Genomic DNA, 10,736 nt, shown 5'->3' with positions numbered 1-10,736 from the left:
AAAAATCACAGCTTTCGGACTGCTAAAAATGCCAAGTGCATAAAAACTTAAATTAAAAAAAAGAAGAAGCATCTGAGCATAAAAATTGATGAAATGATGCAGGCACAAGTTCTCTACTGAAATAATAATAATGGAGAACATCATATTCACATCTGGAATGGTTTTCTTGGTGTCGGTGCTCTGTGGTCCCCCGATTGCAATCTTTGTTTGAGATGGAAGACTTCTACCTGTACAATTATTATATTCACAAATTGTTAAAAAGACTTGTACTCAGGCCCCTCCACCTCACCTCTCAACTAAGATTCAGTGGTGTCACCTGAAGTTGAAAAGCTCTTGCCCTTTCACCAGCCAAAACTCCACGGGTCGAGTGCAGTTCCTACGGAACAAAAGAGAGAGAGAGAGAGATGAGAGACGAGAAAGCGAGATGAGAGAGAGAGAGCGAGGCACAAACTTGTACGAGCCATGCCTTTTGCGTGTCTTCCAGGATTGCTTTTAGAAATGCTACATCATGCTCCAGCCTCACATTGTCAGAGTGGACGATATTTGAGAGACCGTTAGCTTCTTCTTGGGCTACCTCCATGCCTGCCACCTTATCCTTCAGCAGCTCGACTTCCCTGAGAGCGTCAGCTAGTTTTCTCTCCCCGTCTTGCTTCCTCTCAACAGTGCAACTTAAGTTCCTCTCAGCAATCTCTCGACTTGTCGTTGCAGCTTTCAACTGTTCTTCCAGCAAAACATTCTTCCTAGTCAAGCTTGCCGTTTTAGTTTCATATACTTGATATACGTCGGTAGGATTTGTCAAAACCAATCCTCCTCCATCCACCCCTACAGGAAACAAACGCTCGGCGTCCGCGGTAAGACTACTAATTCCGATTCCATGTTTGTGATGAACGGTTGTACCTCCAGACTCCACATGCATCTTTTCCATGCTATCTTGAATTCCTGCAACATCCATCTTTATTTCAGGTTGTTGCCTTTTGCTCCTCTGACAATTGCTGAAAACATGCATTTTCTAACATAAAATCAACAATATTATATCAGATCCAAGAAATTTCACACTCATCTGCAAGTAAATATGCTAAAATAATATCAAAATTGAAATCCATCCTATGAATGTAAGACTATTCAGCAGATGTTAAGTTTTACGGACTGTGGCATGTAGTCTACACGAGGAAATGAAATGAATCAAGTCAAAGCGGCAAGAGAATATACTCTAGTATGATATCCATTTAGTCAAAGTAGACAGCTTCTGGTGCAGCAATATCTAACCAAACAGCCTAAAAGTGTGGATGAAGTGACAGACAACGAATCAAATAGGTAATAACCATAGCCATAAATAATTGTTCATCGTCATTAATTACCTTTGAGGAAGGATTGTTTAGCATCAACTGGCCATCATTTGTATACTTTTCATCCTCAAGGGGCCTCTGGACCTTAGTATTTAAACCAAAGTCTTGATCTTGATGAAATAGCTTGCGACAAGAGATGTCTGTTGAAACACAAGGATCATCTGAAAGAGACTTCCTTCCAGAAATTTGCTGCTCAAGTGTAGATGCTAGACTATTCCTAGCAAAAGGATCAGTAGAAGTCGAGGAAGAAACAGTCTTGAGGTGGGCACCAAGCTCCTTGATATTTGCAGCGCATTCTTCATATGGTAAAAATCCCATGTATGGGGCAGATGGCCAGATCATTGAATGTTCATTAGTAACCAAGAAAAATATTTCAACCTGTAGCCAGGTTAATATGAATGAATATTCATGTTCAGGAGGAAACCATGAATGAGCAAGATCACATATGGTCGTCACAATTTTGATTCAAACCTGATTTGATGGCTCTTTCTTGAATCCTCCAAAAGCTACAAGAGAAGTTATGTTCTTGTGGTGAACAGGAACCAAGCTAAACCCCTGCATAACAACAGACACATCACCAAATTAACTTTCTATCATATTAAATGTAAACAAAACACACCACTTATATTTGCAGCTTATCACACATTTGTTTGCAATTACCAACACAAAAAAGGGTCCACTATCTGTTACTTAAGAACAAGGTATACAGTTTCAAATAATACTGTTCGGTACAGGCGATACGTACCAGTCCGTCAACTCATCAGTACACAGACCGCCCGTTACCAGACGATATAAAGGCAACGTCGCCTTATATTAAAACGTTTTATATATATATATATATATATATATATATATATATATATATCAAATATATATATCATTGGTTCTTTCTTAGCACCAATGAATTTAATGTCAAATTTTCTGCAAATAGGGGCATTCGTGATAAAGTAGCTTCAGGCAACCAACTTCTCCCAAACATCAAATAGCTTTACATTAGCTCAAAAACGTAAAACAGCATGTAACCTCATCAGTTCAAAAACAAAGCAAAAAAAATTCGCTAATGAACTTACTCTATTGGTAGTAATAGAAACACTGGGTGACATAATGGATGCAGACCACTCTAATTTTAGAACATCAAAGACCAGGGTTTCCGCATGTCCTGCAATTTAAAGTTGGAATATGAGATGAATAAATGTAGACTAAACCTTCGTTGACAAAATTCTACCATGACTAAATTAGTAACAGGGCCATAAGTATAAGATGAACAGATGATAGATAAGAACTTTACCCTAACAGGAAAAATTGTGTCAGTCCCGAGGACGTACAACAGCAGAATTCTTGTTTCCATACCAGTTAGACAGATTCTCAAAACCAGTATTTAAATTTAGATAGTACTCGTACTGTTAGATATAGATAAAAAACTACATAACTGCAACAAAATTTAAAAACTTAACACTGGCATATTACAAGTGCATGTAAGGACCATATAACTAAGGCATATGGAATATGCAAGATTCTTTCGGAATTTCTTTGAAAGATAATTGGAACAAATGAAGCAAACTGCACCAAAGGCCACCGACTATATAAGAAAGATAACCATTATGCACAATGGCAACTACAGTAACCATCGTGCTTGATCAAAATCATAAAGTCAATTGAGAATTCACAAAAATCCCAGGGTTTAGAATTCACAATGGATTGAGTGCCTCTAGGAATGAGTGGTTAAAATATTTTCCCTGGACTATTTCGTGGCAGATTCTTGATACAAAAGTTATCTTACAAGGCTAACCTTTCCATTTCTTTTACACGATCAAAGGACATGGAAATGGATAAACTTCTTTTTAAATGAGAAAAGGGACAATTGAGTATTTGGCTCAAGGTGAAAAGACATGATGGGGCTGGTTTCACTATCTTAATGAGATTAAAAGGCATATACTCTGGCAAGACAATGGAAGTTTGGGATGAAAGAATGGCCAACTCTCCGTTAGAAGGATTTACAGTAAAACAGGGACATATCTTCCAGAACTGGATTTATAGCTTTTCAGCTTATGATATGTGCCTTCAGAGGCACATAGTTCCAAACCTTGAAATTTCTTATCTCTTGCCATCACCGGAAATTTTCAAATCTGTGAAACCACTGACATGTTTTTAAAGATTTGCCTAATAGCATAAACCACCAAAATACAAAAGTCAAAAAGTATTCAAGCCATGTAACTTGTTATATATCAACGCTCTTAACACAAAAGAAATTAGCAAAATATGAAACTGCAAGTAGAGCCAAGTATTAATATTTGCAATAATATTTCCCAAAAAAAAACAAACAATTCAATTTGAGTTATAACCTGTGAGTGACAAATTGCACTTTGTGTTCTCTTGGTACCTTTTGTAAGAAAACATGTAGCTATCAAGAACAATGAAACTATCAAAATTATGCATATCATGACCATGTCCATTACAGTATTAAAATGATCAATAGAATGTTTATTACTCAAGGTTCACTAATAGAAGATAATCCATCTGGGTGTTCTATATGCAAGAATAGATGCATACTTCTTCTCTTGCTTCCACCCCCCGTGATATACCATTTAGATCCACAGAGAGCACTACAGCAACCTGCTCGAGGTGATGGACGATGGCCATGAACTTTTACCCTTGACCATATCATCTGACCAGGATAATAGCAAGAGTTAGCAATATCTGACTAATCTGCTGTCTTCTCAAATGGACAAAATTCTAAAAAGAATCAAATTTGACTAGGTTAATATAAACCAAACTGACATACAGTTTCAAAATCTAGAGAATGAAGATCATTGAGAATCCTTGACTTTGATTGCCCTCCGAATATAAAAAGTAGTTTATCTTCATAAAGTGCAGCCACATGATTCGATCTTGCGGAAGGTCCTGTCCCCCTGCAACTACATATTGTTATTACCTAGATTCATCTATTAGCCCATGTCACATAAATGTGTCAGCAAATTCCATGTAATCCCAAAATGTAATGTTCTTCTAGATACTATGCTGGTGTAAAATCTGACAGGCAAGTAATGCCATTAGTACATGAGGGCCAAAAGTTGTAACTTTCATGCTGATGCTTATTGATTCCCAATTTTCCTTTTGCAGTTTCATGTACCAACTTAATCCAAGAAATTCTCAAAGAAAATAGCACAGCAGAAAAATTTTACTCACTTGTAGTGTAAAGGAAGCCAAGTTAATGACTTCAAATCAAACATAAAAAGATCGTTTAGTTTTCTTCCTTTCACATCTTCACCCCCAAAAAGGATCAGGACAGCGCCTGCTCTGAGAACAGTATGGCCACTGCGAGCAACCTGCAGTCCTACAGGAAGTTATACTAATGCAGCTCTACCATCATAAAACAGAAAATCACGCTTCAAGCATTACCACCCTTAACTGCCAACTAGAAGTAGCGGCCAGATAAGAAAGAACCAGGTATGAAGGACAGAAGGAGAATATTCTAAGAGTATATGGCTCCATTATATAATCATTTGTAGAAAGACATTGCAATTCTAACCCATTAAAAAAATCAGGCATAAAAAAGCATGATCTTGAACCCAAAAGATTTTAGCATAAAAATAAAAAAATCCAAAAAAATGCATAAATCCCTCTAAATGTAAGTTTAACAATATATATAAACCCACCAAACCCAAAAACTTGCAAATATGTCACTGTAGTTAATCTCCATTGGTTGACTGTCATGTGGTTATTAAAGCATATACATTCAACTTTCCCATTGATATTGATACCATTTAAATGATCTATTACGATGATAAGAATTATAGGGGCGCTTTATATATTTTTATACAATATTTTTAAATTCAAAGTAGCAATTAAAATCATGCTTGGTAGTAATCTTTTGGGTGGATGTTAATGGGAGAGGATATACATGGAGAATTTTGATGTTTAGAGAGACATATATGCAATATTAAAATTTATAGTTTCCAAACTTTTCATAAATAGATGTGTAATCCTCCAATAAAAAGAAAAATAACCATGTGAAATTTAGAAGAAAATGTTATCCAACTGACTACAGAGAACAAAGCTTCGTGTAGGAGGTGGTACCGGAATATTTCCCTTTGCTTCAATGTGTGACCAGCATTCTGTTTCTACATCAAAGGACCAGACTGAAAGAAATGGAATGAAAAATACCAGTTATCTGATTGTCTTGGGAATAACCAAAACTTACCATATTAGCTGCTAAGATCAAGTAATCAAAAGTAAGAGAAACACAACCTGACAATTTGTCACTAAGAGGCTCAGTTTTCCCCCCAATAAGGAGAGCAGATTTTCCCCATGAAACCTACGAGATGTAAACAAGCTTCCTAAAATTTTTATCCTCTTTAAAAATGCCAGCATTACTTCATAATTTGTTACAAGCAACTATAACACTTATTAGATGATAAATTTGCGTCATCAACTGTTAGGCAATCAAATGTAGATCAAGTAATTAAATTATAAATTAATTTGTGTTATATGACACCATTATAAAAAAATATCAAAAAAAAATTGCAAATCACAGAAATAATTACATTCCCTAGCCTTTATACTTATGTATATATATATATATATATATATATATATATATATATATATATATATATATATATATATATATATATATATATATATATGTGTGTGTGTGTGTGTGTGTGTGTGTGTGTGTGCCTAGTTTAAGGACATGTCAAGAAACAACACATGAGTGAAGCACTACCACATAGTCTGTGAGTTTGCAAATGTAACAGGCAGGAGGCTAGATAACACGTAAGACAAACTAGCAGAAAAATTTATTATGAGATAAAACAACGTGTAGGCTTGTGAAGCTGAGAAATTTGAAATGTACCAGAGTGTGACCTTTGCATGCAGGAATGTTCAATGAAATTGTACCAGTTGATGAGTAAACCTTTGAAGTGGCAGACGCCCAAGTAAGAGAGTCCAAACTAAGAATCTGAAACACAAAGAAAATTCACCAACAAAAGCACAAGGCAAATCTTGTGAATGTTTGAAATAATTCACATTGGAAATATTACTTATAAAAGAACAACTTGTAGTCATAGAACTATATGAAATCTAAATGGACGTGCTCAATAAAGGAAAGACCTGAGATATTGCAAAGGCAAATCAGATTCAGCTACCTGAGTGTCGTCCAATAAATCGTGGCTTGAGTCACCACCTACAACCACCATTTTGCTCCCAACAACAGTTGCTGCATGCTATGAGGGCAAAGAAAGAGAAAATTCTTTTTAATTTTATAAATATGGCCTAGACAAATGTGGTAAGCAAGTTAGCAAGTCTGGACTATCCATTACCTGAAATCGAGGAGTGGGTTTGTTCCCATAGGTTGGCAACAGGTTCCAGTTCTTTGAACTCTCCAAACTGCAGTTATGTAGATCGCATGTGTGGGATGAGAAATGGCAATTAGGGTCATCAGAGCGACCACTTGATGATGCCAACCCCCCGTTTTCCTCCTTCGAAAAATGCAACATCTCAATTACAAAAATCACCAGGAAATAAATAACTAGAACGCACATAATTCACCAGCAAGCCATACATTGGTCTGGCTGAGCTGATTGGACGATCGGATGGGACTCCTAGTCCCCTGCAAAGGATCCTTTAAATGAACCTTCAGCCTGAATAGTGAAATGTCAAAAACTTGCCAGAACTTAAAAAGTTGAACATTTACCGATATTTATCTATCCAAACTTTTGAAAGCTCGAACTTCCATCAGGAAAACTACCAAAGCGACATAAATAAGGAAATAAGCAAAGCACGCGAGTGAATCTTAAGCGTACACAAACAACAAAATAAAGTTACAATAAGCAAGAAACCAACACCACATTTCAAATGCATACTTCTATGGAGAAATCAAATGGGCCTGAAGTTGTGAATATAGCGAAGTATCCACTATATGCAAATTAGAGCTCCGAGTTACGGTTATCCTACTAAAGAAGACAACTTTTTAATCCAAGGTTCCAAATATTAGGTTTTTGTTTCCAGTTCAACAAACTCTAGTATCCAAAAGGAAATTGCAGGGTCGAAATAGTGAAATGGATTCGAGAATACCTTCCTATTTTCTTCCGACGACGGGAGAAACCAAAAATCTTTGGCATTGGGTACAACGATTTCACAGACAGAGGGCTCAACGGAGGCGTCCGACCCGGAAAGCGAAGCAAGAACGGGGAATGTAGCGGCGGAGTAACCCTAGAAGGAGAATACTAGTTGGAAGAGCGGAAGGAGGTCCTTAAAAAAAGGAAAAGAGAAGCGAGAGAGAGGAACGAACGGAAGAAGAGAACGGTTGGCCCCCGAGATAAGCAGAGAAGTGACACCAGTTGCGTCCTCTCCCCCTTTCAACAGCAGTCTTTGAGAGTCGAAATCACCGGTGCTCTCTTTGGTCTCCTTTGGGCAAATGTAAGCAGAGCAGAGGAGGGTTTTAACACGAGAGTTTGAAGTCGCTTGGAAACCCAGAAGAGAATCGAGACCCAGAATCAGCACATCCGTTCTTCCTTTTAAAGAAATGAAATTTACTTTTTGTTATCTGAAATCAGATACATATCGGGTTATGCTTCATTTTTTTTTATAAAACTAAATGTTTTTAGTATCGTCCATTTTCTTATAGTTCATTTATTAGTGTGTATGCATTTCTTCCTCACAACTCGTCGCAAAATCTTAGGATCAGATCTCATTTATCTTGGAAGATAAAAAATATCAGCTGATTTATCTGATGAAATCTTGAGTGGTTACAGTGAAATCCTATGATCAAAAAGTTAATATGGAGGAAGACGATTCTTGGGGGGGGGGGGGGTGTGGATCAAAACTTCAAGTCATAGATGCTATACCACAACGACAGTTGGGACCCCCCACCCTCCCCTCCCCTGCTTCCTCCGAGTGCGTAGAGACGACTGCAGAGGAAAGTAGCATAAAAGAATAACATGTGCCACTCTGCGATGAAAATAAGAGAGCATCTGTGGCGCAATGGAGGGACGGAACGGAAGAGTCCTTTTGGGCTACAAGCGTGTCTTTATCGTTCTACTAGTGGACCAATCAACAGGTCTTTGTACGAAAAGATTCTTTTTTGCAAGTACGAAAAGATGCTTATCTACGGACTCCTTTATCAATAATTCTCACGTCGTCGTGGTTTCGTCTCTTTGAGCACCTTTTTCTTAATCATATTTTCATCTCCAGTGCAATAAATTGTCTTCTCTTGCAAGGATATATAAGTAATCTTGCTTTTTTATTTTTTTTATTTTTCTTCCCTTCTATTGTTTGCTTTTCTTTTTTTATGTCTCAACAATATAGTTTTGGATATTTTATCTTAATTTTTTTTTTACTATAGACTTTTATCCGATGGCATCCTCTACTTGATTTTCACTTGAGGTATTTTTTTATTTTTTTGATAAATTTATCTTTATTTGTCAGCTCAATTATCATCTTATTCTCAATCATTAGCACATTACCATCGGAGCCATTGTTGGGTTAGTTCTCAATCGTCCAATTCAACCCCAGTTGTGGCACCTCAACCAACTATGTAATCATCCCACTTACCTTCGTCGTGTCTTCATCGTTATCGCTAACATCACTATGACAAGAAGAGGGCTAGATGAAGATTATAATAAAAAAACGAAGAGTACAATTGATAGAGGGCGAGGTGATGATGACGATGCTAGAAACCACAACGGAGCCAAATATCATAGAGTAAGCAAAGGTCATGGAGAAAGCGATGTTGAAGTGAGTGACAAAGAAGAGTGGGGCAAAGGCCATGACGAAGACTTAGAGGGCGATTATATGACAAGTTAAGATGCTACGATGAAGGTCGAACTAAACAAGAAAAAGTCAAATTAAACTAAAGATAAAATTATTTCTTTCTTTCCTTCTCTAATATTCTTCACTAATTGTTGCTTATAACACTGGCAATGACATCTTAGAGCATAGTTGTTTTAAAAAAATTTTAAAAGTAAATTTTAGTTAGATTCTTAAATTTCCATTAAGTTTTCTTCTCCTTCCCTAATCTCTTTACTAGTTATTACATAATGACATTACTACACAATTGTTTTATTTCCATCACCAACTTTTTAAATAAATATTAAAATTTATCTCATTCCAAAATACTAGAGTATCAGATGACAGCAACGAGGAACATTTTATCTTCCACTATATATCTTATATAAGCAAAAAAAAAACCTTGGTTGAAAATTACGAATACGGGTAAAAGAAATAGACAAACAACTTTACTGCGTGCAGTGAGGTAAAGTGAGATCGAACCTCGGAACATATGACGTGTTGTTGCCAAACGAAGTAGTACGCAATTCACTGTTCATGGCCAGCGCGGAATACAAAGCTCCTGTAGTCCTGAAGTTAAACCTGCAATGTTGGTGGACGAGCTACATTTAATTTCCACTTCACAATCAGACTACATTACATAAAAGCCTCTTTATCTATATATATATATATATATATAGAGAGAGAGAGAGAGAGAGAGAGAGAGACTTGGAAGTTTTGGCTCTCACACCATATGTAGATGCATTTAGCGCGCACAGAGCACCGTAATATTTTTCTTTCTTTCCTGCGATGCAAAGTTTGTTATGCGATGCAAAGTTTGTTATGGCAGAGAGGACTGACTACCCTAATAGAACATAGGAAATTGAGGGTTGTTCTTCTCAATCCCCAGTAAGAAGCAAAACCTTCAGATACGATCATCGATGTTCTTAGTACTCTACAGAATGTAAAAGACATTAATATTCTCACCATAGAATCGGCACACATCAGAGATATATCCCCAACGTTAGCTCACGCAGTTCGAGCATACTTGTGCGACCTACAAGAAAGGGGGATCGAATCGTCGATTCAGAAACCAATAATCACCTGCGAATCAAAAAGAAAATGGAATCGGAAGCAATCTGATCCCACCATTTCTTAGGCGTCGATCTCTACGCCCAAGAAATGGATTCAAGAAGAAGATTCTTGAACAGAACGAGGCGAAATCTTTAGGATCTTGCATCTCCGTCTGCAATGCTGACATCTCACAACACGTTTCCGGAGAAAGAAACCCTCAAGAACCACAATTCGATCCGTAAAGAAATAAAGAAGGCGATGAGATGAGAGAAATGTAGGCAAGATTACCCGATCTCCAACATGCCGAAGCCGGCCGACTACAACTTGATCCATAAAGTCGAAAAAGGAGGACGAGAGAACGGTGGGCAAGATTACCCCATCTCCATGTTGTCGAAGCCGGCCGAGTACCACTCGATCCATAAAGAAGAGGACGATGAGAGAAGGGTGAGCGAGATTACCCGAGGAGGGAATCGGAGTCGCCGGCGGCAGTGGCGGCCTCGGGCATTCTCCATCACTGCATATGAGCGGGCATTCTCCATCATGTTATAT

General features: G+C 37.4%; 1 protein-coding gene across 3 annotated transcripts; it reads right to left on the bottom strand.

The window, feature by feature from the left end:
• Window positions 1-94: 94 nt before the first annotated feature.
• Window positions 95-10,675, bottom strand: LOC135613072 (acyl-CoA-binding domain-containing protein 6-like). Of its 3 annotated transcripts, XM_065110030.1 has the most exons (19): window positions 10,476-10,675; window positions 10,101-10,170; window positions 9,843-9,918; window positions 9,618-9,716; window positions 6,910-6,988; window positions 6,668-6,826; window positions 6,494-6,571; window positions 6,202-6,306; window positions 5,595-5,661; window positions 5,424-5,485; window positions 4,533-4,672; window positions 4,129-4,255; window positions 3,897-4,011; window positions 2,417-2,505; window positions 1,818-1,901; window positions 1,359-1,724; window positions 467-1,009; window positions 317-376; window positions 95-227 (listed from the first exon to the last, which is right to left on the bottom strand). In XM_065110030.1, exons 4-19 carry the CDS (start codon window positions 9,671-9,673, stop codon window positions 147-149), a joined length of 2,211 nt encoding a protein of 736 aa, XP_064966102.1. In that variant the 5' UTR covers window positions 9,674-9,716; window positions 9,843-9,918; window positions 10,101-10,170; window positions 10,476-10,675; the 3' UTR covers window positions 95-146. The 3 variants fall into 3 exon arrangements, with proteins under 3 accessions (XP_064966102.1, XP_064966103.1, XP_064966104.1); XM_065110031.1 differs by lacking the exons at window positions 9,618-9,716; window positions 9,843-9,918; window positions 10,101-10,170; window positions 10,476-10,675 and adding exons at window positions 7,422-7,559; window positions 7,639-7,852; XM_065110032.1 differs by lacking the exons at window positions 9,618-9,716; window positions 9,843-9,918; window positions 10,101-10,170; window positions 10,476-10,675 and adding exons at window positions 7,042-7,091; window positions 7,422-7,629 and having other exon boundaries at window positions 6,910-6,957.
• Window positions 10,676-10,736: the final 61 nt, after the last annotated feature.

The sequence above is a fragment of the Musa acuminata genome, chromosome BXJ2-5, assembly GCF_036884655.1.
Source record: "Musa acuminata AAA Group cultivar baxijiao chromosome BXJ2-5, Cavendish_Baxijiao_AAA, whole genome shotgun sequence".
NCBI classification, from domain to species: Eukaryota; Viridiplantae; Streptophyta; class Magnoliopsida; order Zingiberales; family Musaceae; genus Musa; species Musa acuminata.
The sequence above is the reverse complement of the archived record's forward strand: the minus strand, read 5'-3'. Positions and strand labels throughout refer to the sequence as shown.

Coding starts and splice junctions, on each gene's coding strand:
- LOC135613072 (XM_065110030.1), bottom strand. CDS start 9,673: ATGAACAGTGAATTGCGTACTACTTCGTTTGGCAACAACACGTCATAT. Junction 1,902..2,416: donor TTTCTATTACTACCAATAGA/GTAAGTTCATTA, acceptor GTTGTTATGCAG/GGGTTTAGCTTGGTTCCTGT. Junction 1,725..1,817: donor AGAAAGAGCCATCAAATCAG/GTTTGAATCAAA, acceptor ACCTGGCTACAG/GTTGAAATATTTTTCTTGGT.